This window comes from Haliotis rufescens, unplaced genomic scaffold (genome assembly GCF_023055435.1).
Source record: "Haliotis rufescens isolate VD_foot unplaced genomic scaffold, xgHalRufe1.0.p SCAF_23, whole genome shotgun sequence".
In the NCBI taxonomy this organism is placed as follows: Eukaryota; Metazoa; Mollusca; class Gastropoda; order Lepetellida; family Haliotidae; genus Haliotis; species Haliotis rufescens.
Window position 1 is genome coordinate 1,477,993 of NW_025963924.1, and position 27,477 is coordinate 1,505,469.

General features: G+C 44.2%; 1 protein-coding gene across 1 annotated transcript; it reads left to right on the forward strand.

Moving 5' to 3' along the window:
- The first annotated feature begins 15,124 nt into the window (after positions 1-15,124).
- Positions 15,125-26,204, forward strand: LOC124140147 (tissue alpha-L-fucosidase-like). Its single transcript, XM_048401618.1, has 8 exons — positions 15,125-15,603; positions 17,574-17,680; positions 18,298-18,428; positions 18,797-18,930; positions 20,541-20,638; positions 21,406-21,538; positions 23,524-23,694; positions 24,886-26,204. Exons 1-8 carry the CDS (start codon positions 15,251-15,253, stop codon positions 25,139-25,141), a joined length of 1,383 nt encoding a protein of 460 aa, XP_048257575.1. The 5' UTR covers positions 15,125-15,250; the 3' UTR covers positions 25,142-26,204.
- The last annotated feature ends 1,273 nt before the right edge of the window (positions 26,205-27,477 follow it).

The window sequence follows — 27,477 nt, forward strand, 5'->3', positions numbered from 1 at the left end:
GGAAAGGAATGACCACAGGCCTCAGAATCTGATCTCTCTAGCCAACACCGATGAGATTGCCCTGAACAACCACCAAAGTGGTTCGGTGCCGTGCTGTTATCCCACCCCAAATCATCACAGAGCCACCTCCAAAACGATTCCTCTCCACAATACAGTTGCGTGCATAACGTTCTCCCAAACGCCGGTAGACACGTTGGCGCCTGTCACTGTGGGAAATGTTGAACCTCGATTCATCTGTAAAGACAACATTTCTCCACCATATTCGAGGTTGGCGAACATGATTTCGACACCATCTTAGACGGTTGACTCGATGACGGTGTGTCAGGATGGGACGTATGGCAGGGCGTCGTGGTCGAATACCGTACTGACGTAAACGATTCCTGACAGTGTTGGGATGGATACGGCGCAGTCCAGGAATTGTCTGGGACGTCGTTACTGCCGTTTGGAACCTGTGTCGGAGATGTGTAACTCGAATCCATCTGTCCTGTCTTGGCGTCGTTACTCGGGGACGTCCTGAACGTGGGTGGTCGGCAACGTCATTTGTGTTCTGATAACGCCTCACCAATGCCGATATCGTGTTACGATGGCATTGGAAATGTGTTGCCACCTGTTGTTGCCTCATTCCCGCTCGGATCATTCCAATGGCTTCATGACGCTGTGCAGCTGTCAATCTTTGCATGATTTGCTTGTGATATGCTTGTGTCTGCGCCTGAGAAGTTTTGAATTTTTGAATGACCACAGATCATGCTTTCCAAAGTGACAGCGAATTTTGAGTTGCACATGATGTGTACAGCTGCACAGGATGCACGTGCAGTAACACATTGCACGTCCATAGGCCCTCATCAATGACGTCATATCGCATGGCACGTGCATGAGCGTTTGAATGTCTCCAATAATTGCTGTGTTCAAACCTATATTTCATATATGGACGGTGTGCCCTTATATCTATATTTTCTCCGTGCACAGTTTCTTTATGTGGCTAGTATATATCAGGTTACAATTAGGAAACACTTTCACTTGGGAATATATAACGGACCGAAAACACCTAGAGAAATGAGGGGGAACAAAACCCCAGGCCATGAAAACATTTTCCTTGTAAAAACATGAGAGTAATGACATTTTTCACGACAGGAACAGATACTCTTTGCCAAGGATACGGGAACCCAACCTATATGGATCCGCGGCACGCTGATTCGCCTCGATTATGATCCGTGGCCTGTCGGTACCATGTGCTGGCTCCTCCCGGAGCACCAAGAGATTTACATCTACTGAAATAGAAAACAAAATGGAAACATTTTGTGGAACCTCTGAAACAGTTCGAAAAGTGTTATTAGGCGACTCTGCTTGTCGTAACAGGCGATCGGGATCGGGTGGTGAGACTCGCTGACTTGGTTGATGCATGTCATCGTATCCCAATTGCGTAGATCGATGCTCATAATGTCAATCAGTGGATTGTGTGGTCCAGACTCGATCATTTACAGACTGCCGTCATACAGCTGGACCATGTTATGTCATTTCACTGACCAGTGAAGAAATAGCTCAGTAAAATGAATTTGGAAATAAATGGTATTTATCGTTGTGACGTTCATTTGGTGTTTTCGTGGTTTTGTATGATGTTCTGTGATGTTCCATGAAATTTTAGGTTTTATAACTTTTCATGCGGTTTCGTCAATTTGTTTGAATGTGTCGAGGTTTTTCGTGATGTTCCCTGATCACGCCCTATGATGTTCCCTGATCACGCCCTATGATGTTCCCTGATCACGCCCTATGATGTTCCCTGATCACGCCCTATGATGTTCCCTGATCATGCTCTATCATGTTCCCTGATCACGCCCTATGATGTTCCCTGATCACGCCCCATGATGTTCCCTGATAACGCCCCATGATGTTCCCTGATCACGCCCTATGATGTTCCCTGATCACGTCCTATGATGTTCCCTGATCATGTCCTATGATGTTCCCTGATCACGCCTTATGATGTTCCCTGATCACGCCTTATGATGTTCCCTGATCATGTCCTATGATGTTCCCTGATCACGTCCTATGATGTTCCCTGATCACGCCCTATGATGTTCCCTGATCACGCCCTGTGATGTTCCCTGATCATGCCCTGTGATGTTCCCTGATCACGCCCTATGATGTTCCCTGATCACGCCTTATGATGTTCCCTGATCATGTCCTATGATGTTCCCTGATCACGCCCTATGATGTTGCCTGATCACGCCCTATGATGTTCTCGATCACGCCCTGTGATGTTCCCTGATCACGCCCTGTGATGTTCCCTGATCATGTCCTGTGATGTCCCCTGATCACGCCCTATGATGTTCCCTGATCACGCCCTATGATGTTCCCTGATCGTGTCCTATGATGTTCCCTGATCATGTACTATGATGTTCCCTGATCACGCCCTATGATGTTCCCTGATCATGTCCTGTGATGTTCCCTGATCATGTCCTGTGATGTTCCCTGATCATGTCCTGTGATGTTCCCTGATCATGTACTATGATGTTCCCTGATCACGCCCTATGATGTTCCCTGATCACGCCCTATGATGTTCCCTGATCATGCCCTGTGATGTTCCCTTATCACGGCCTGTGATGTTCCCTGATTACGCCCTATGATGTTCCCTGATTACGCCCTATCATGTTCCCTGATCACGCCCTCTGATGTTCCCTGATCACGCCCTGTGATGTTCCCTGATCACGCCCTGTGATGTTCCCTGATCATGCCCTGTGATGTTCCCTGATTACGCCCTATGATGTTCCCTGATCACGCCCCATGATGTTCCCTGATCATGCCCTATCATGTTCCCTGATCATGCTCTATCATGTTCCCTGATCACGCCCTATGATGTTCCCTGATTACGCCCTATGATGTTCCCTGATCACGCCCTATGATGTTCCCTGATCACGCCCTGTGATGTTCCCTGATCATGCCCTATCATGTTCCCTGATCATGCCCTATCATGTTCCCTTATCACGCCCTATCATGTTCCCTGATCACGCCCTATCATGTTCCCTGATCATGCCCTGTGATGTTCCCTGATTACGCCCTATGATGTTCCCTGATCATGCCCTATGATGTTCCCTGATCATGCCCTATCATGTTCCCTGATCACGCCCTATGATGTTCCCTGATTACGCCCTATGATGTTCCCTGATCACGCCCTTTGATGTTCCCTGATCACGCCCTGTGATGTTCCCTGATCATGCCCTATCATGTTCCCTGATCACGCCCTATGATGTTCCCTGATCATGCCCTGTGATGTTCCCTGATCACGTCCTGTGATGTTCCCTGATCATGCCCTATGATGTTCCCTGATCATGCCCTATCATGTTCCCTGATCATGCCCTATGATGTTCCCTGATCACGCCCTATGATGTTCCCTGATCACGCCCTATGATGTTCCCTGATCACGTCCTGTGATGTTCCCTGATCATGCCCTATCATGTTCCCTGATCATGCCCTATCATGTTCCCTGATCACGCCCTATGATGTTCCCTGATTACGCCCTATGATGTTCCCTGATCACGCCCTGTGATGTTCCCTGATCATGTACTATGATGTTCCCTGATCACGCCCTATGATGTTCCCTGATCACGTCCTGTGATGTTCCCTGATCATGCCCTATGATGTTCCCTGATCACGCCCTATGATGTTCCCTGATTACGCCCTATCATGTTCCCTGATCACGCCCTATGATGTTCCCTGATTACGCCCTATGATGTTCCCTGATCACGCCCTATGCTGTTCCCTGATCACGCCCTGTGATGTTCCCTGATCATGCCCTATCATGATCCCTGATCACGCCCTATGATGTTCCCTGATCACGCCCTATGATGTTCCCTGATCACGCCCTATGATGTTCCCTGATTACGCCCTATGATGTTCCCTGATTACGCCCTATGATGTTCCCTGATCACGCCCTATGATGTTCCCTGATCACGCCCTATGATGTTCCCTGATTACGCCCCATGATGTTCCCTGATCACGCCCCATGATGTTCCCTGATCACGCCCTATGATGTTCCCTGATTACGCCCTATCATGTTCCCTGATTACGCCCTATGATGTTCCCTGATTACGCCCTATGATGTTCCCTGATTACGCCCTATGATGTTCCCTGATTACGCCCTATGATGTTCCCTGATTACGCCCTATGATGTTCCATGATTACGCCCTATGATGTTCCCTGATTACGCCCTATGATGTTCCCTGATCACGCCCTATGATGTTGCCTGATCACGCCCTATGATGTTCTCGATCACGCCCTGTGATGTTCCCTGATCACGCCCTGTGATGTTCCCTGATCATGTCCTGTGATGTCCCCTGATCACGCCCTATGATGTTCCCTGATCGTGTCCTATGATGTTCCCTGATCATGTACTATGATGTTCCCTGATCACGCCCTATGATGTTCCCTGATCATGTCCTGTGATGTTCCCTGATCATGTCCTGTGATGTTCCCTGATCATGTCCTGTGATGTTCCCTGATCATGTACTATGATGTTCCCTGATCACGCCCTATGATGTTCCCTGATCACGCCCTATGATGTTTCCTGATCATGCCCTGTGATGTTCCCTTATCACGGCCTGTGATGTTCCCTGATTACGCCCTATGATGTTCCCTGATTACGCCCTATGATGTTCCCTGATCACGCCCACTGATGTTCCCTGATTACGCCCTATGATGTTCCCTGATTACGCCCTATGATGTTCCCTGATCACGCCCTGTTATGTTCCCTGATCACGCCCTATGATGTTCCCTGATCACGCCCTATGATGTTCCCTGATTACGCCCTATGATGTTCCCTGATTACGCCCTATGATGTTCCCTGATTACGCCCTATGATGTTCCCTGATCACGCCCTATGATGTTCCCTGATTACGCCCTATGATGTTCCCTGATCATGCCCTATGATGTTCCCTGATCATGCCCTATCATGTTCCCTGATCACGCCCTATGATGTTCCCTGATTACGCCCTATGATGTTCCCTGATCACGCCCTGTGATGTTCCCTGATCATGTCCTGTGATGTCCCCTGATCACGCCCTATGATGTTCCCTGATCACGCCCTATGATGTTCCCTGATCGTGTCCTATGATGTTCCCTGATCATGTACTATGATGTTCCCTGATCACGCCCTATGATGTTCCCTGATCATGTCCTGTGATGTTCCCTGATCATGTCCTGTGATGTTCCCTGATCATGTCCTGTGATGTTCCCTGATCATGTACTATGATGTTCCCTGATCACGCCCTATGATGTTCCCTGATCACGCCCTATGATGTTCCCTGATCATGCCCTGTGATGTTCCCTTATCACGGCCTGTGATGTTCCCTGATTACGCCCTATGATGTTCCCTGATTACGCCCTATCATGTTCCCTGATCACGCCCTCTGATGTTCCCTGATCACGCCCTGTGATGTTCCCTGATCACGCCCTGTGATGTTCCCTGATCATGCCCTGTGATGTTCCCTGATTACGCCCTATGATGTTCCCTGATCACGCCCCATGATGTTCCCTGATCATGCCCTATCATGTTCCCTGATCATGCTCTATCATGTTCCCTGATCACGCCCTATGATGTTCCCTGATTACGCCCTATGATGTTCCCTGATCACGCCCCATGATGTTCCCTGATCACGCCCTGTGATGTTCCCTGATCATGCCCTATCATGTTCCCTGATCATGCCCTATCATGTTCCCTTATCACGCCCTATCATGTTCCCTGATCACGCCCTATCATGTTCCCTGATCATGCCCTGTGATGTTCCCTGATTACGCCCTATGATGTTCCCTGATCATGCCCTATGATGTTCCCTGATCATGCCCTATCATGTTCCCTGATCACGCCCTATGATGTTCCCTGATTACGCCCTATGATGTTCCCTGATCACGCCCTTTGATGTTCCCTGATCACGCCCTGTGATGTTCCCTGATCATGCCCTATCATGTTCCCTGATCACGCCCTATGATGTTCCCTGATCATGCCCTGTGATGTTCCCTGATCACGTCCTGTGATGTTCCCTGATCATGCCCTATGATGTTCCCTGATCATGCCCTATCATGTTCCCTGATCATGCCCTATGATGTTCCCTGATCACGCCCTATGATGTTCCCTGATCACGCCCTATGATGTTCCCTGATCACGTCCTGTGATGTTCCCTGATCATGCCCTATCATGTTCCCTGATCATGCCCTATCATGTTCCCTGATCACGCCCTATGATGTTCCCTGATTACGCCCTATGATGTTCCCTGATCACGCCCTGTGATGTTCCCTGATCATGTACTATGATGTTCCCTGATCACGCCCTATGATGTTCCCTGATCACGTCCTGTGATGTTCCCTGATCATGCCCTATGATGTTCCCTGATCACGCCCTATGATGTTCCCTGATTACGCCCTATCATGTTCCCTGATCACGCCCTATGATGTTCCCTGATTACGCCCTATGATGTTCCCTGATCACGCCCTATGCTGTTCCCTGATCACGCCCTGTGATGTTCCCTGATCATGCCCTATCATGATCCCTGATCACGCCCTATGATGTTCCCTGATCACGCCCTATGATGTTCCCTGATCACGCCCTATGATGTTCCCTGATTACGCCCTATGATGTTCCCTGATTACGCCATATGATGTTCCCTGATCACGCCCTATGATGTTCCCTGATCACGCCCTATGATGTTCCCTGATTACGCCCCATGATGTTCCCTGATCACGCCCCATGATGTTCCCTGATCACGCCCTATGATGTTCCCTGATTACGCCCTATCATGTTCCCTGATTACGCCCTATGATGTTCCCTGATTACGCCCTATGATGTTCCCTGATTACGCCCTATGATGTTCCCTGATTACGCCCTATGATGTTCCCTGATTACGCCCTATGATGTTCCATGATTACGCCCTATGATGTTCCCTGATTACGCCCTATGATGTTCCCTGATCACGCCCTATGATGTTGCCTGATCACGCCCTATGATGTTCTCGATCACGCCCTGTGATGTTCCCTGATCACGCCCTGTGATGTTCCCTGATCATGTCCTGTGATGTCCCCTGATCACGCCCTGTGATGTTCCCTGATCACGCCCTATGATGTTCCCTGATCGTGTCCTATGATGTTCCCTGATCATGTACTATGATGTTCCCTGATCACGCCCTATGATGTTCCCTGATCATGTCCTGTGATGTTCCCTGATCATGTCCTGTGATGTTCCCTGATCATGTCCTGTGATGTTCCCTGATCATGTACTATGATGTTCCCTGATCACGCCCTATGATGTTCCCTGATCACGCCCTATGATGTTTCCTGATCATGCCCTGTGATGTTCCCTTATCACGGCCTGTGATGTTCCCTGATTACGCCCTATGATGTTCCCTGATTACGCCCTATCATGTTCCCTGATCACGCCCACTGATGTTCCCTGATCACGCCCTGTGATGTTCCCTGATCACGCCCTGTGATGTTCCCTGATCATGCCCTGTGATGTTCCCTGATTACGCCCTATGATGTTCCCTGATCACGCCCCATGATGTTCCCTGATCATGCCCTATCATGTTCCCTGATCATGCTCTATCATGTTCCCTGATCACGCCCTATGATGTTCCCTGATTACGCCCTATGATGTTCCCTGATCACGCCCTATGATGTTCCCTGATCACGCCCTGTGATGTTCCCTGATCATGCCCTATCATGTTCCCTGATCATGCCCTATCATGTTCCCTTATCACGCCCTATCATGTTCCCTGATCACGCCCTATCATGTTCCCTGATCATGCCCTGTGATGTTCCCTGATTACGCCCTATGATGTTCCCTGATCATGCCCTATGATGTTCCCTGATCATGCCCTATCATGTTCCCTGATCACGCCCTATGATGTTCCCTGATTACGCCCTATGATGTTCCCTGATCACGCCCTTTGATGTTCCCTGATCACGCCCTGTGATGTTCCCTGATCATGCCCTATCATGTTCCCTGATCACGCCCTATGATGTTCCCTGATCATGCCCTGTGATGTTCCCTGATCACGTCCTGTGATGTTCCCTGATCATGCCCTATGATGTTCCCTGATCATGCCCTATCATGTTCCCTGATCATGCCCTATGATGTTCCCTGATCACGCCCTATGATGTTCCCTGATCACGCCCTATGATGTTCCCTGATCACGTCCTGTGATGTTCCCTGATCATGCCCTATCATGTTCCCTGATCATGCCCTATCATGTTCCCTGATCACGCCCTATGATGTTCCCTGATTACGCCCTATGATGTTCCCTGATCACGCCCTGTGATGTTCCCTGATCATGTACTATGATGTTCCCTGATCACGCCCTATGATGTTCCCTGATCACGTCCTGTGATGTTCCCTGATCATGCCCTATCACGTTCCCAGATCATGCCCTATCATGTTCCCTGATCACGCCCTATGATGTTCCCTGATTACGCCCTATGATGTTCCCTGATCACGCCCTGTGATGTTCCCTGATCATGTACTATGATGTTCCCTGATCACGCCCTATGATGTTCCCTGATCACGCCCTGTGATGTTCCCTGATCACGCCCTATCATGTTCCCTGATCATGCCCTATGATGTTCCCTGATCACGCCCTATGATGTTCCCTGATTACGCCCTATCATGTTCCCTGATCACGCCCTATGATGTTCCCTGATTACGCCCTATCATGTTCCCTGATCACGCCCTATGCTGTTCCCTGATCACGCCCTGTGATGTTCCCTGATCATGCCCTATCATGTTCCCTGATCACGCCCTATGATGTTCCCTGATCACGCCCTATGATGTTCCCTGATCACGCCCTATGATGTTCCCTGATTACGCCCTATGATGTTCCCTGATTACGCCCTATGATGTTCCCTGATCACGCCCTATCATGTTCCCTGATCACGCCCTATGATGTTCCCTGATTACGCCCTATGATGTTCCCTGATCACGCCCCATGATGTTCCCTGATCACGCCCTATGATGTTCCCTGATTACGCCCTATGATGTTCCCTGATTACGCCCTATGATGTTCCCTGATTACGCCCTATGATGTTCCCTGATTACGCCCTATGATGTTCCCTGATTACGCCCTATGATGTTCCATGATCACGCCCTATGATGTTCCCTGATTACGCCCTATGATGTTCCCTGATTACGCCCTATGATGTTCCCTGATTACGCCCTATGATGTTCCCTGATCACGCCCTATGATGTTCCCTGATCACGCCCTATGATGTTCCCTGATTACGCCCTATCATGTTCCCTGATTACGCCCTATGATGTTCCCTGATCACGCCCTATGATGTTCCCTGATTACGCCCTATGATGTTCCCTGATTACGCCCTATGATGTTCCCTGATCACGCCCTGTTATGTTCCCTGATCACGCCCTATGATGTTCCCTGATCACGCCCTATGATGTTCCCTGATTACGCCCTATGATGTTCCCTGATTACGCCCTATGATGTTCCCTGATTACGCCCTATGATGTTCCCTGATCACGCCCTATGATGTTCCCTGATCACGCCCTATGATGTTCCCTGATTACGCCCTATGATGTTCCCTGATTACGCCCTATGATGTTCCCTGATTACGCCCTATGATGTTCCCTGATTACGCCCTATGATGTTCCCTCATCACGCCCTGTTATGTTCCCTGGTCATCTCCTTCATGGATTGTGTTCCTTTACATGTCCGATAATGTGCTCTAATGTTGCTCGGAATTAAACATTTACTTCTACTTCTGCCATCATGGTGCTCCAAGCCTCGTCCTCCTCCTTCAGTTACTACGTGCATACAATATATATATACGAGGCGGACAACGGATGCTCTCAAGTATCTGCGACGATTACCCTCTCCAAACATGTCCTATATCGCGTGGTATCGCCTCAATCTGGGGCTGAGACGAGTCCAAATTTACTACCCGGCTACCTGACCCCCTATTACCCGACCCTACCCGGGTACCCACTGCAAGTCTCAAGAGTTGGGAACAAAATGTCTGATTGGTAATTGTTTTACCGCACCCCTGGCCAAAACTATTTAGATACACGGAGAGAAGAAGATACATACATGTATCAAACAATAAGATCATGCGTTCACTGAAGTAAACAGAAGCTTTATCTTTACTCAAACATATACAAGTCATAGGAATGTGTGCATCGTCAGAAAGAAATGCGAACATTAGCGATTTGTAGTGTAACCGCTGAGCTAAAGTGAGTTTTTGTCATTAAACAATATATCACGTGAGTAACCACGGGTCCGGCTAGTCCTGCGGGTACCCGGGTCCTACTCAGGACCCATCCGACCCGAATACCCGAGTTACCCGTCCAAGCCCAAAGTCTCAGTCATCATATTTACAAACTAAATTTTTCAGACTGATGTTTTAACAAAAACATATCTGACAAATCTGGCATGTGCCTCTTTGTACATTGACACAACAAAAAGCCACAATGTGATTGCCATAAGACTGCTTTCAACGTGCATTTTACATACTGATTCTTACAAAATGACTTATCGGGATTTTATTCATACAATCCTTTCGGACAAAATTTTCCTGTGCATGATAAACATACTGGGATGTTTCATGGCATAAGAGGGGCGGTCGGGTAGCCTAGTGATTAAAGCGTTCGCTCGTCACGCCGAAGACCCGAGTTCGATTCCCGACATGGGTACAATGTGTGAAGCCCATTTCTGGTGTCCCCCGCCGTGATATTGCTGGAATATTGTTAAAAGCGGCGTAAAACCTCACTCACTCACTCACTCATGGCATAAGACGTTTGCATAAAACCCATACTCCATATGAATGAATACATTGAAAAGGACTTTAGATAGTCCTGCTATTTTGTTCTTGTATGCGTCACTGGCACAGAAACAAAGCAGACTCGACTCCGGGTGATCAGAGGAACTGGAGCGTATGACGTCACACTGATGCATCAATGTCAAGCTTCCTTATCCACGTGTGTGTAAATATTGTTCAGTGCAGTCTGGTCCAGACAAACCAGTGGTTGGTATTATGAACACATTCCAACCTCGTCGGTCACCGAGCCTTCCCACTCAATCCACAAAGTCGACATGACCGCGGTCTGTAAATAATCGAGTCTCGACCAGACAATCCAGTGATTGACACCATGAGCATTGATCCACGCAAATGAGATACAGTGACATTAATCATTCAAGTCAGCGAGCCTGACCACTTGATCTCGTTAGTCGCATCTTACGGAAAAGTAAGGGTTGCTGAAGAACCCGGATTTTCGGATTGTCGAAGACGATGTAGCAATGTTGGGTTGTTGATGTGACGCGGGGTCTCCTCGATCTTGGAGGATCTCTAGTGGTGTCGCGTTGCCGATATTGTGTCCAAAGTCGGGAAATTGCGCTCTGGGAAACGTCGAAATGCTTAGCCACTGATGCTTGTGATTTACAAGCTTCAAGTCTACCAATAGCGTTTATTTTTCGTATTTTTATTGAATCTTGGCATCACGTTTTTTATAATACACTTCGTTAACTTAAAACGACATGTATCTTAACAGGGTATGAAACTCCCAAAAATTTCAGCCAGACCACAGGACTGGCTAGCTGAAATACTTGCCAGCCCTGACCAAAACCTGCCTGCCCACTATAATCATATGTTTCTCAGGATAAGCTAACGGGATTTCTTTTTGGTTACATTTTATCATTCATCTTTACATGTGAATTAATGATTATCATCGGGAAATATTTAGAATATTGTCACATATGAAATATAACCCGACCGTCGGGCAGGGGGATTTGAAAATCTGGCAGCCCGAGTTGAAATCAACCCGTCTCGGACGGTCGGGCAGGCAGGTATTTCGAACACTGATCTTAAACCTGCCCTTAGAAACCCGTGACAATATATATAATTCCTTGACATGCAGGTAAAAACTGCTTTTCAATTTCTAAAGCAAACGAAAAATGTCAAAAAATATTAACTCGATCAAAAGCAAAAAAACCGTTTTGTGACCCTTTATCTTAAAAAAGACGTTATTTTCATGTAGCCGTGAAATATGGAATACGTATAATTTCTATCCACGATTTTTACTTTTGAAAGTATTGTTTCGTATATTAAATAAGTTCAAGATAGATAAATAATTAAATAATTTAGCGAAGGTAAGCATCATTCACACTGTCCTCCCTTGAGGAAATGAAGCGTGCCCTTACAAACAAGATTTACAGGTATCGAATCGAAGTTGGAAACCTGTAAATTGAAAACACGCTTGATTTATCTCCGAATTTGATACCATTAGAATGCAGCTTACTAAAGTATCATGCCATATACTATTCAAAAGAAGTAAAAGAAATTCCGATTGTTTTCATATGACCATAGTTAATCTGTCATGGCATGACAGATTGTCTTTTGTCATTTGAAAACATTCGGCGTTCTTTTGAGTTGTATATATGGTAGAAAACTTATAAAATTAGCAATATTGCAAAACATTTCTTGATGGTATGGGATTTACTAGTAGTATTTGTCATTTGATTCTGAAATGTATGAGAAATTCAATTATGTATGTATCACAGCTGAGTTTGAAACATGTTAAATAGGCGTCTCATTACCGACATACGTGAAACGTGATTATGTAAACCTTATCCAATATGGCGGAAAGTTCGCTTCAGCGTTCATGTTTGCGTTCCCCAAACATTCTGGGGTTATCGGCGACGTTTTGGAATGATCATTGGTGATTTGATAAAAGACAGATAGCCCTGATCACTAATATGCTATTTGTGAAATTCATACCTCCGAGTAAATATCTGAAATTTAGATTTCGAAACATGCTGTAAATAACGCCGTGAATGGTGATTTTGTAATGTATAAACAATGGCGACATTTACGATGCACCTAATTTTCAGAGGTCATTTTCAGTAATTTTGCTTTGCCTAAAATGCCAGTGGATGATATCACAGGGAATTTCCCACAGAATTCAAAACTGTGAAGTTTATTTGTGCGTGATGTATGTTGAATTTTATTCGGCTTCAAAGTGAGGGTTGAAGAGGAGGGACATGTCCCTCTGGTATCCAGGGGAGATAGTTCCAGACAGGCAGACAGAGAGACAGTTTATTCAGTATGCAAGACCATATGGCCCATAGTACAGTTCAGTTTTAATAGACACATAAAAATCAACGTGATCTTGAACATAGTATAAATCTAGTCTAAATACATGTTTCAAATACATTGCTAAAGATTTGATAACTTCTTCATTGGTCAAATTCAACAAATTGATCATCAATTGATTGTCTTTGTGTGTAATATCTAAATTAGGTAGAAACTTTAATCTCAACATTTTAGATTTTTCACATATAAAAAGAACATGAAACTCGTCTTCAATAGATAGTTCCCCCATATGTCATATATATTCCAGATGCTATTGAAAACACATCGGAACTTATAGTAATATACAGTATGGCTGAACACATTTAACTGTATATTGGGTATATTTTTCAATGCAAGACATATGTTAAATAAAAAATTATTCCTGAGGGATTCTTTGACCGAAATAATTGAAGCCATACGCGCATGCTGATTGGTATGTCGTACTTTCGCACATAACATTCATCGATATGGGGGCGAGTCTTCTTGCAGGTTACGGGAAGGGGCGAATGGTGATGAATGCTTCAGATGCTGAGCCATTAGTGATGTCATTTGATTGTGACGTCAGGGCAACCAATGACGTCAAAATGGTCTGCAAATCATTGTGATGCAATTCGACTGTAGCGATATCTACAGTGTAGACATCGCTTGATCTCACCCAAGCGACATTTCCTGTGGGAGCCAGTTTGGGATGATAAATAGAGAATCTCACCCGAGTGTCTTTTGATATCAAATATATCAACACGAGTTGATAAAAGTGGAAAAATTCCGAGGCTTGCCGAGAAGTTTTTCCACTTTTATCAACGAGTGTTGATATATTTGATATCAAAAGACACGAGGGTAAGATTTTATTTATCATTCAACATCATTCTAGCAACTTTTTCAATTTGTAGACAGTAATTAGCAGTGTCTTCAGTGTAAAAAGTACTGCTAACAGCTTCAGTAGCAGAGCCATTAGTGATGTCATTTGATTGTGACGTCATGGTAACCAGTGATGTCACAATGGTCTGCAAAGCATTGTGATGTAATTTCATTGCAGCGATATCTACAGTGTAGATATCGCTTGATCTCACCCAAGCGATATCTCCTGTGGGAGCCAGTTTTGGATGATAAATTTACATGACAACCAGATTAAATTATTTGCGACCCAACACAAATATATAGATCCATCTGTTCATGGTCACCTTCCTGGCGAAACAACCCGAAAAAAAACCCTGCACCCTTAACTGTGAGAAAGGTCTTCGGGCAAGCGGTATCTAAACTATAATATATGCATACGTTTCCTCATCAAGGGAAAAGAAACAAAGAATCTCACCAGAGACCATGTACCGATATATTCGCACACTGGGTCAAGAGTTCACACGTGCAGTACAATGTCCACGGGTGAAGATTGGGTAATCGGGTTAGTAGTCTGCCAAACCACTCACTGTAAAAGCATCTCACTATATGATACCACGCGTGAAGTTTACAATGAACTGCATCAACCAAGTCAGCGAGCCTGACCACCCGATCTCGTTAGTCGCCTCTTACGACAAGCATTGGTCGCTGAAGACCTATTCCAACACGGATCTTCACGGGTCCTATTTTGTAGCAGCCAGAGACATGTTAAAATATATTGTATGGAAACCTCAATTGATATGCTCAGGACATGAGGCGGTGAAGCGTTCATATTTCGTATTTGGGTGTTCAAATTGGACGGATCGACCGACAGATCCACCCAAAAACATATTAGGTTATTTGGTAAACATTTAGTAATTTAAAAAGTTGGTCTGTTCAGTTAGAAAAACACACCTCGCGTTTTGATTTAAACTGGTTCTCCTTTTGATATACGCCGCAAGCTGAACTCTTCCAGTTTAGATAGTTTTGTATCATCACGTGTGTTGGGCGCACCTTGCTGGACGTATCCCAGTTCAGGAACCCGTTCCACAAAGCGATCTTAGTGCTAAGTTGGTCGTAACTCACATACTTTATCATAAGCATAGGCTTACGATCAACGTAGCACTAAGATCGCTTTGTGGAACAGGGCCCTGGTCGCTGCACACGTCTTTTTCCGCCTAGGTCATGACCTTTCGGAAACGGGGAAACGGAGAGTAAACAAGGTCACGTGACCTTGATAACGTGCCGATCACATGATTACAAAATGGCGTCTCGCACAGGTTTTGTACCCTCGCTGTTCCTCTTCGTTCTTTGCGTAGGTTTCATCGAAAACATTCGTTATGAACCAACTTGGGAATCACTGGAATCGAGACCATTGCCTAAATGGTTTGATGAAGCAAAGTTCGGAATCTTCATCCACTGGGGCGTTTATTCAGTGCCAAGTTTTAGTACAGAGTGGTTTTGGAGTCAGCTGATGAATGGCGATCCGGCCGTTGTGAAGTTTATGCAACAGAATTACAGGGACGATTTTACCTATGGAGATTTCGCTCCACAGTTTACGGCAGAATTTTTCAACGCGGACGAATGGATGGAACTTTTCCAAGATTCCGGAGCGAAGTAAATTATTGTTTGCTTATTTACCTTATATATATAGGATGTTAGACCTCCAGATTTTATTATGTATCCTTATTTAGCAGGGAATCTCATGAGTGCTTACTAATATATCCCTGTGGTATGGGTTTTCGAGCACCTAAGATGTATTTCTCATGACGTGTCTAATAACTAATCACCCATCAGCAATCATCTGTTGGCCTCCCTTGTTAGTTTCCACCTTTTGTTACCTTATTACTTTTGTTGTCCTTACATGTTCATATATATGCTCTCTGCCTCATGACATTCATTCACCTGATGAAGGAGTAAGCATATACTTCGAAACATGGTGTTTTGTCATAATAAAGAAGTTGACATCCAAAAATTCTCTTCTTAATGTGTATCACTTCTAAATGCCATTCAAAGACGTGTCTAATAACTATCCCAATACACTAAAATGAAGTCTTACCTTTGAGAAAATTTATTTCTGTTAACACTTGGATGGTCAAATAACCATGTCTTGTTAATTTTATAGCAATAATGCATCGCGGAGCGAGACTAATAGATGAGGTACCATCTTTTTACCATCACATGATTTCGAGCCCCTCCATTACAGTCAAGTTAAAAATAGGTCGTTGAAAGGCATTTAGAAGTGATTCACATAAGGAAGAGAAAATATGGATGTCAACTTCTTTATTATGAGGAAAACAACGTTTCGGAGTATATGCTTACTCCTTTATCAGGTGAATGAATGCCACGGGGCAGAGAGCATATATATGTACATGTAAGGACAATCAAAGAAATAAGATAACAAAAGGTGGAAACTTACAAAGGGTACAAGCTGACCAAGGAAGCCAACAGATGATTGGTGCTGATAAGGTGATTAGCAACAGACAATGGGAGCCAACACTTAAGTAATCAGAGCTAAGTAATTGGTAATGGTAAACTTATAATTCTACTTGCATGGCCTGATTTTCAACTTGTCCTGCTTAATCAGTCGACTTAATGGATCAGGACTGAGGTCAGGCTTGGTGACATGGATCATTGCTCATTATATCAGTCACTGGTTTGTGATTTCCAGATTTGATAATTTACAGGTAGACATCTGGCTATGGCTGTGATGTCTCTGTGTTTTGCATTACACAACAAATAAAACAATTTGAACCTGAGGAAACGTGAATATATGTAACTAGCTATAGTGAGAGGATGCATGTTGTTTTGTGCCACACCCTTACATGTGACAGTCAGCTTGCTGAGAGCGTTAACCTATCTGGTCATGTGGACAAGGCAATTGACCTCTTATCAGAAGGTCCATGATTCGAATCCCAAGGACAGTCCCCGAAACTTTTATGGCAGCTTCATTCTGCTTGTGTGTCAGGATGCTGGACAATGCAGACTGATCCTCCTGTTATCAACCACTGGTTTTGTCTGACTGCTGTGTTAAACATGTTGCAAAACATCATTTATACATTTCATTGTTTCAAAATCCACCTCAAACAGATCTTAGGGGCTGACCAATTGATATTCTTGTGGGGGCCTGGGATTTTATCAAATAAAAATTGTCCCCCAAAATTCGTAAAAATATTATTATGCGTCATTTTGTTTGAAGAAAAAGAAAATGTCTGCCACAAAATTACATTATTGCCAAAAAAATATTTTGGCTCATAGTTTTAATTAAAAAAATATCTGGTTTTGCAGCTGCAGCTGAAAATATATCTGGTCTAAATACAAATCGCAGCTCACTGACTTGGTTGATGCATGTCATCGTATCCCAATTGCGTGGATTGATGCTCATGATGTCAATCACTGGATTGTCTGGTCCAGACTAGATTATTTACAGACCGCTGCCATACAGCTGGAATATTGCCAAGTGCGGCGTTAAACAACAAATAAACAAACAAATCGCAGCCCCATCCCCGAATATCAAATGGTCGGTTCCTTGCAAACTTAACCTCCATTGTTGTATCACATCATGTATATGGTTCGTTGTTTGCCAGGTACATTGTGTTTACAACCAAGCACCATGATGGCTTCACAATGTGGCCGTCCAATGTGTCTTGGAACTGGAACTCCGGAGATGTCGGTCCCGGGAGAGATATTGTTGGTAGGTGCCCTTGACCATGTTGACCTTTGATCCCTTTGACCTTTATTCATGTTAATGAATATGATGGTAACCATGGTAACATAGCTCCATATCAGCTGGGTTTTTGTTTAAAGTATAGCAAAGATTGAAGTTAGCATGGTACAAACTAGATTGTATACAGAGCACAGTGAACAATGGACGTATAGCTTGGAATATTGCTGGCTGTGGCATTAAGCATTTACTCACTCATTCCCCACAACGTCACATGTTACACAGGGGGCGCGGTGGCCCAGTCGTCTAAGGCGCCGCGATTCGCTGTGCAGAGTTGCGTCCCCTGGACACGCCAGAAACCTATGATTGTGGGTTCGAATCCCGGTTCGCCCCAATTATGTTTCTAGGTTTGTCAGCACCATACCCGTGCTCGTGGGTTTCACCGAAGTGGTAAACGTCTGAGACCTGCATTACTTCAGGCTTTCCTCCAACATTAAGCTGACACACCGTGATATAACTGGAATACTGTTAAAAGCGGCGTTAAACCCAACTCACACACACACACACATGTTACACATTATTTTTGGAACCTGTGATGATGAGATTGTCGGTTGCCATGTATTACCATGTGTTTACGTTGTCTCCAGGGGAGCTAACTACTGCTCTGCGAAACAAGACTGACCTGAAGCTTGGCCTCTATCATTCCCTGTTCGAGTGGTATAATCCACTGTGGCTCCAAGACCAGGCCAATAACTTCACCACCAATAACTTCGTAACTGTAAGTTTTTATCAGTGCTGATGAGTTTGAATGTTCCAAATAGACCCTTGAAGATCCGTGGTAGAATAGGTCTTCAGCAACCCATGCTTGCCATAAAAGGAGACTATACTTGTTGTAAGAGGCGACTAACGTGATTGGGTGGTCAGGCTTGCTGACTTGGTTGATGCATGTCATTGTATCCCAATTGCGTGGAACGATGCTCATGATGTCAAACACTGGATGTTAAAATCACTTTTGTTATAGGTCAAGGTCATTTTCAAGGTCATATTTGTCAATGAAATTGGTGTGCAAGTTAACTTGAGAAATAATCAATCAATAGGTTTTGGCAGTGCTATTTATAATGTGTTTGATATTGTCTGATTATTCAGAGGAAGACGTTGCCAGAGTTGTACCATCTGGTCAACACGTACCTGCCCGACATGATTCACTCTGACGGAGACTGGGAGGCGACGGACACCTACTGGCAGTCTAAGGAGTTCTTTGCCTGGATGTACAATGACAGGTCAGTCACTCGCAGCAGAACGCAAGCTCCACATCACTTTTTATGGAAATATAAGCTTTGCACTGTTTAAATTATGGCCTTAGCAGCAAAGATGCCTATGTCTATGATTTAGGCATAATTGCTTTGAAAAATGGCCAGGGCCCACTTGCACAAAGTGATCTTAGTGCTAAGACTACTATAAGCCTGTGTTAAAGTATGGGAGTTACAATCATCTTAGTGCTAAGATCGCTTTGTGCAAGTGGGCCCAGGAGTTACATCATTACAATCTCTATAAGAAAATATAAAATAATAATATGAAAAAATGTTAATCAGATTAGACATATTTTTTAGCACATTTAAAACATTATTTCTCTCACATGGATTGTCAACAACAAATGGTCGAAATAACGTGTGATATATTGACCCAGAAGAACTGCAATCAGTTGAACAAAATCAGTTTATAACCTTGTGACCACGTTTTGCCGATCAAATTCAGAGAAAATTTACAGCATGGTGCCTGTGTGCACCGTCATGGTTGAGCAGGCAGATGTTTCTGGTGTGTGGTTTTTGTTATTCTGGACCACCCACGTGATGAGTGAGTGTGTATGGTTTTACGCCGCTTTTAGCAATATTCCAGCAATAACACGGCGGGGACACCAGAAATGGGCTTCACACATTAATTGTACCCATGTCGGGAATCTAACCCGGGTCATCGGCGTGACAAGCGAAGGCTTTAACCACTAGGCTACCCTACCACCCCAACATAATGATAGGACAGATATTCTTGAACATGTTGAAAGCACATGCTTGCTCTTTTTCGATGCCTGATAAATCACAACTTGATTACTGAAAAACATTTTTTCCTTGCAATTTTTCAATTATTGATTCTAAAGGCATTTAAAAAGAATATAAAAGATTTGTCCAGAGGATTCATTTCACTCATCCTCAGAGTTTGAAGCTGATCCTGCTTGAATGAGACAACAATGTTTACTGCGTTTACATTTTCTGTCTGTTTTATTAAGCTTCAATTTGTAGCACAACTGCAGCTTGCCATAACAGGTGACTATACTTGTCTTAAGAAGCGACTAACGGGATTGGGTGGTCAGACTTGCTTACTTGGTTGATGCATGTCATCGTATCCCAATTACCTAGATCGATACTCATGATGTCAATCACTGGATTGTCTGTTAACTCAGTCAAAGACTCACTAAACCTTGGCAAGACCAGTCATGACGAAGAACTTTCTCACCTGACAAATCTCTGATCACTTGCTCGTTGCCCAATATAAGGGAGATAACCCATTATGCATTCTGATATTTGGCCTCCACTTCAACAACAAGATCCGGGTTAGAACAAGTCTTCCGCAACCCAAGCTGGTCGTAAGGGGCGACTAACAGGATTGGGTTGTTAGCCTGCTTGTCAACGTAACCCAATTGTGAAGATTGATGCTCATGATGTCAATCACTGCATTGTCTGGTCCAGACTCGATTATTTACAGACCGCAGTCATATAGCTGGAATATTGCTGAGTGCAGGGTTATATAACAAACATACAAACGCTTGAGAAAAATATGATTCTGACGTGGATTATCAGGATCATTGATATGTTACTATTTACTTCCTGTGTGACAGTCCCGTGAAGGAGAATGTGGTCATCAATGATGCCTGGGGAATCAACTGTACATGTCGCCATGGCGGCTTCTTCAACTGTCAGGATAAGTTTAATCCACGTACGTATATCCATTCACTCATGTGTATATCTATTTGTAGCAAAAGTGCAGCATTGAGAATAAAGCCCTTAAATGCTACTAGTCAAAGAGGACTACTTTCACTGGAAATTTACTTGTCTTCACCGTGTTCACCGACCCATGAAGATAGGTAGAGAATTGGTCTTCAGCAACCCATGCTTGCCGTAAAAGGCGACTTTGCTTGTCGTAAAAGGCGACTAACAGGATTGGGTGGTTAGACTCGCTGACTTGGTTGATGCTTGTCATCGTATCCCAATTGTGTCGATGCTCATGATGTCAATCACTTGGATGTTTCAATACAATGCAGGGAGAGTTGAAAAGTCTTATTTCATCCCAGCTACTGTCACGATAGATGTATGAATAACCAAATTTGAAGTGCCATGTTTGATGTTCTAATCAGCACATGTTGGAACCCATTCTGAATGTCTGACTGATAGTTTTCACTCTCTATGTAAAACAACATGGGAGTTGAGTTGTTGGAAATGCATAAAATATTAAACTGTAAATGTCAGAATTTGAGGAGTTACAGTTGTGACAGATGATTAGTTCAGTGAACAGTTTTGTAGTGTCCCATGCTTGCTGTGATACAAGTAACATGGAAACCCATGAAGATCCGGGGTAGAATATATCTTCAGCATCCCATGCTTGCCGTAAAAGGCGACTTATGGGATCGGGTGGTCAGGCTCGCTGACTTGGCTGATGCATGTCATATGTGTGCTGGTGTACCTCATGATATTTTTTGTGTTCAGACACACTCCAGCCCTTCAAGTGGGAGTGTCAGACGTCCATTGACCCCATTTCCTGGGGGTTCCGGCGTAACATGAAAATCAAGGAATTGATGACCACAGATCAGATAATCTCCAACATGGTGGAGGTGATCAGGTGAGCTTTTACAATTGAACATAACCCTTCTCACATATTATCTTATAATGTTATATTGTTTTATGGTCTGGCTGTAGAATTATTGTGCCAAAATCAAAATCGTTGACAAAAATCTTTTAAGTCTGTCAGCAAATTATGTTTAAGTAGGTTGCTTTTCTTTTTAGTTCATCATCATCACTTATCGCGTGCATTGTTTGTTTGTTTTCCCCCCGCAAAATGCTGTTTCCAGAGCAGACCTTGAAGACCTTGAAAACTGTACAATATTTCTTCACCAAATTTGATACATAGATAGGTCTAGTTGTAAACTAGTGCCTTTTGAAAGTTTAGGATTATAAAAATATATATTTGGAGTTTCCATGGCAAAAGTTTCATATATTTTTCACAAGTATTTACCATTGCGTGGAGATATTGATGACTTTGTCCTCTTGTTGATTATTAAACATGTTGTTTTATCACTCCATATATGCCTATTACTTTTGATAGCCACCGTGTTGGTATTTATTTGTATACTATTTACTTATTGCTAACAAGTTTTATCTCTTTATGTTGTATATGTCTAACTCCTCTGACAAAGAATGAGCCATATTATTTTTTCAGGATATCCAGGGAACAAAATATAAATATCATTGTAATAAATTGTAATATATACTCAACCACAAAAGAAACGCAAGTTGTATATCAAATGCGGATAACGTTAAGACCATAAAAGATATGTAGATAATACTAAGAAATGATAACAGGAAAAACATTTGATAACAAATGGGCGTTGATTGTTTGATGACAACTGTCCGTGTTTATTGAAAAATCCCCCCGAAAACAGGGTGCCACCAAACAGAAAAATGGCAAGTGTCAGTCGTGTCCATCAGTAGCGTGTGTGGTCTCGTTAGCTGCGATACAGGCCGCACATCACCGTCTCGTTCAGTCGACAAGTCTTTGGAAGAAGGCTTGAGGAATCCTGTTCCATTCCCGCATTCCCGCAATGTCTCAGTCATGTTCAATTGGCGCCATGTCCGGTGGTAAAGGTGGCCAGGCCATCACAGGAATGTTATTCACTTTGAGGTTCATAGAGACCCATGCTGTATGGGGACAAGCGTTGTCCTGATGTAAGACCTGGAGTTGAGGTTGACTCAGGAAGAGAGGTCTGACGTGATTACGAAGAACATCATCTCTGTACACGACAGCACTCCCGCGCTGACGGAACCCGTGTAGAAGAGTCTCGTAATGACAACTGAAGCCTCCCCACACCATGATGCTTCCTCCCCCACCGGTCGGCCATCGCTGTGAGAAAAGTTAAACCTTGATTCGTCTGATAAGACAACTTGTTGCCACTATTGACGTCGCCAACGCAGGTGCTGTTGGACCCACTGCAGACGTTGTTGGCGGTGACGTATGGGGCCGACGTAAGGACTACGACATTTGACGACAAACTGTGCCGGCTGACACGGGATGACGTGGACCTTGAATGTTTGCAGCTGTCTGTGTTGCTCGTCCATGTCGGTCACGCAGATGTGTCACCCGGATGTAACGGCCCTGCGCTAGAGTAGTGACCCTCGGACTCTGCATGTATGTTGATGCCTTGTGACCAGTAAGGTGATGGTAGACACATGACATCCAAAGTGCCTCACCACTGCAGTTGACGTTGGTCCGTACTTCAGCATCCCACTGGCAACGCCTCTCTGGAGTTCAGTTTATCGAATCATGTTTCCTGTCCTTTTTCGAAGACGAGTGTGAAATGCTTGGTGTATTTTTATTTAAAGGATGGACAAGGGGGAAAATGCATACATATGTATACATTTCTTTTCACAAGCTGTTATTTGTGCATTTCACAAACAAAAAAATTGACTTGTGTTTCTTTTGCGGTTGTGTCTATTTTTAGTATCTGGAACAAATTGTTTGTAAAAATATACTTTACCAAGTGTGCTCCATGTCGTGAATGCAAAGGTGAATCCTGGAGCCCATCTGTAGACACTGCCACTCTGTTGTAGCTGTGGGGGCAACTACCTCCTCAACATCGGGCCGGAGCCGGATGGCATGATCTCGGCTGTGTTCAAGGAGAGACTGCTGGACCTGGGGACCTGGCTGGGGGTCAATGGAGAGGCCATCTACACCACCCACCCCTGGGTCTATCAGAACGACTCCATCACCCCCAATGTCTGGTAATACATTAGAGTCTTTGAGTTGACGAATCAAGGTTGTGTGCCCTGGCAGATCCACAGAGGGGAGGGTACTCACTACCTTCGGAAACCCCCCTCCAGACACCCTCCTTCAGACACACCCCTTTCTTACACTCTCCTTCAGACACACCCCTTTCTTACACTCTCCTTCAGACACCTCCCTCCAGACACACCCCTTCAGACACCTTCCTTCAGACACACCCCTCCAGACACCCTCCTTCAGACACCTCCCTTTCTTACACTCTCCTTCAGACACCTCCCTCCAGACACCCTCCTTCAGACACCTCCCTTTCTTACACTCTCCTTCAGACACCTCCCTCCAGCCACCCTCCTTCAGACACACCCCTCCAGACACCTTCCTTCAGACACCTCCCTTTCTTACACTCTCCTTCAGACACCTCCCTCCAGACACCCTCCTTCAGACACATCCCTCCAGACACCCTCCTTCAGACACCCCCCTTTCTTACACTCTCCTTCAGACACACCCCTTTCTTACGCTCTCCTTCAGACACACGTCTTTAGACACCCTACTTCAAACACATCCCTTTCTTACACTCTCCTTCAGACACCTCCCTCCAGACACACCCCTTTCTTACACTCTCCTTCAGACACACGTCTTGAGACACCCTCCTTCAGACACATGTTTTGAGACACCCTCCTTCAGACACACCCCTTCCTTACACTCTCCTTCAGACACACGTCTTTAGACACACTTCTTCAGCCACACTCCTTTCTCACACTTTCCTTCATACAGCCCCTTTCTTACACTCTCCTTCAGACACACCTCTTTCTTACACTCTCCTTTGGACACACCCTTCAGACACCTCCCTTGTCAATCTCATTTATATCTAGGGGTGTCATGATGTGCTTACCTCACATATCAATACATATCACAATATTTTAGTGACGGTATACATAGGTTGACTGACAAGTTCTGAGCCTCGCATAGAAGGAATTGTGTTATGGTGAAATCTATTAGTGTGGACATTTACCTCTAAACTCAGCATTTTTGGCAACTTTTGTCGCAAGTCCAAAACATGTGAATATTTAAAAGAACAAAGACAAATTGAAATTTATTGGAACACATCTGCTCATTTCTCAGTTGTGTCAGTGATCCCTACATTGTTCCTTTTATCCCTCTGATGACTGACCACACGGTGTATGTTTACGTAGGTACACTTCCCGGGATGGACCAACTGGTCAGATTGTGTACGCCATTGTCCTGGACTGGCCTGAGGGTGCAACCTTGACCCTTGGCTCCCCTGACCCTGAGGTCGGCACAGCAGTGAGTATGATTGGCTACGAAGGGGAGTTCACATGGCATAGGAACGGCATGGACGGCATGGACATCGACATCCCAGCTATCCCTGCCAACAGGATGCCCTGTGACTGGGGCTGGGTCTTCAAGATAACTGGTCTCATCAACTAATTGAAAGAAGTGTCCTTAAGATATGCACTGTGTTCTTCTCCACTTCCTCATGGCTGATGATTGCATAATGGGGAATTTGTTTCCTGTGAATACCATCTTCCTGAGGCAAGGGAGTTTACTGACTATAAAGTCCAGTTTCCACCCTTGACAAACATGATTGGAATTTAGTGGCTACTACAGGTTATGTCCCTTCTATATCCCTCATATTGACCAGTCAGATTCCACCTCTCATATCATTTGCATTTACTTTAAATAAAATGGCAGCACCAAGTCAAGACTATATGATTGATAATCAAGATCTATATGGTAATATATACAGGTCTAACCTTTCTAAGTGCATCAAATCGGTTGCGCATCTTGATTAAAAACATGTAAAGATTTGGAGAATATCTTGTCGACGCCCAGTTGACTGCACACATGTTCTGCAAATCCTGCAATCAACCGAAATCTGCACGGCAGTAGCCATGTTGTTTACGAACCGGATGTTGATTTCGTTACGCGATTTTGATTGGACTTTGCATTGACTCATTAGTCCAGCCTAAATATAACTCCGGAGTTCCAGCCTAGTCCGGCAAGGGTGGAAACTGGACTTTTATAGTCATTTGATTCCCCTGCGTCAGGAGGATGGTGAACACATACGGCTGTTGTATGGTTTAGTTATAATTTTTATCCAATGAATTAAGCTAAGACAGAGTTCAAGAGAGTGCTCAGAACAATATGCAATCAGAATACAACTCCATATACATTTGGCGAAAAGTTGGCTTTTCCTGAAACACTGAAGGAATAAATTGAGGCAAAGTTAGTGTGTCAAGGGGGAGGCACGAGGGTATATTGAATCAGCTACACCCAATTGATTTCACAAAATATGAATGTCAAGTTAGCATTATAGCAGTGTTGTTTCTGCTATTCTTTAAACATGTTAATTAGTCCAGTACTTTTTGTGATGTGTCAGCAAAATGTTTTGTTTTTTCAAGATTTGAATTTGTCTATGATAAAATAGTTTCTACGGATCCATGATCCAACAAACGTAAGTAATGGCATTAGCTTGATTGACCAGTTTGAAGGATTGCTAAAAAGGAACACTAGGCAATGACAAGCAATTTCATCAATATGACGAGTCCCTTGAGTTTATAGAAATTGCTTTATGAAAGGCATCTTCAGTGATCCACGTTAAGCACTAGTATTAATACTGTACTTGACGTAATAAACGCCCCGCTCTAATAAGCGCCCACGGCGATATTTGCTAATATATTGGCTAGTGAACAATCCCAATTAGCACCCCTTCCAATTGATCAATGTACACCAGACTTATTTATTCGTGTATAATATGCACTCGTGTGTTATATGCACCCTTAATGATGGGTAATTAAATTCTGGAAAATATATCTGTCGTGTATAATACACACAGACTTTTCTTTTGTATCTTTTCAGGCTGTCAGCATAAACCACAAAATTTACGATCTTTCAACTCTGTTTTTTTTCACCAAAATATTATTCTAATAAGAGCCCCCTATTTCTATTTTGAGGCTGTAAGTGACTAAACCAATAACTATAGTAACATTCATGCTACTGTGTGTAACCAGAAGTCTTTCAATGTGCAATGTGAGTTGTTTGTCAGCAGTCATGTTTCAGATTTGCAATATTACCACATACATTTTACTGTGGAAAGAACTCAGTCATGATTAGGAGTGTTTAGTGTGGTATTGCAATGGTATTATGATAGTGAAGTGCCACTTTCTACGTTTCCACCGTGGAGATTTCCAGTGTTGACTGGACAAGTTTCACATGGACATTTCCTTGGTTGTATTGGTGTTAGGGAGCAATGGGAGGTATAAATAATCGAGTCTGGACCAGACAATCCAGTGATTGACATCATGAACATCGATCCACGCAATTGAGATCGATGACATGCATCAAACAAGTCAGCGAGCGAGCCTGACCACCCGATCCCGTTAGTTGCCTCTTACAACAAGCATAGTCGCCTTTTTAAGTATGGGTTGCTGAAGACCTATTCTACCCCGGATCTTAACGGCTTCGATACAAAGTGAATTCTGGGTGCAATCATGTCTCTTTACTCAAGATGTATTTTGTACTCAAGATGTATTTTGGAAATGGTGAAGTAGTCAAAGACTGACCATTTCACTTTCGGAGGGTACCAGTGCAACATGTAGGAACCAACATAGTTTGATCGTGGTAGAATAGGTCTTCAGCAGCCCATGCTTGCCCTAGGAGGTGACTATGCTTGTCATAAGAGGCGACTAACGGGATCAGGTGGTCAGGCTCGCTGACTTGGTTGATGCATGTCATCGTATCTACATTGCGGTCATCGATGCTCA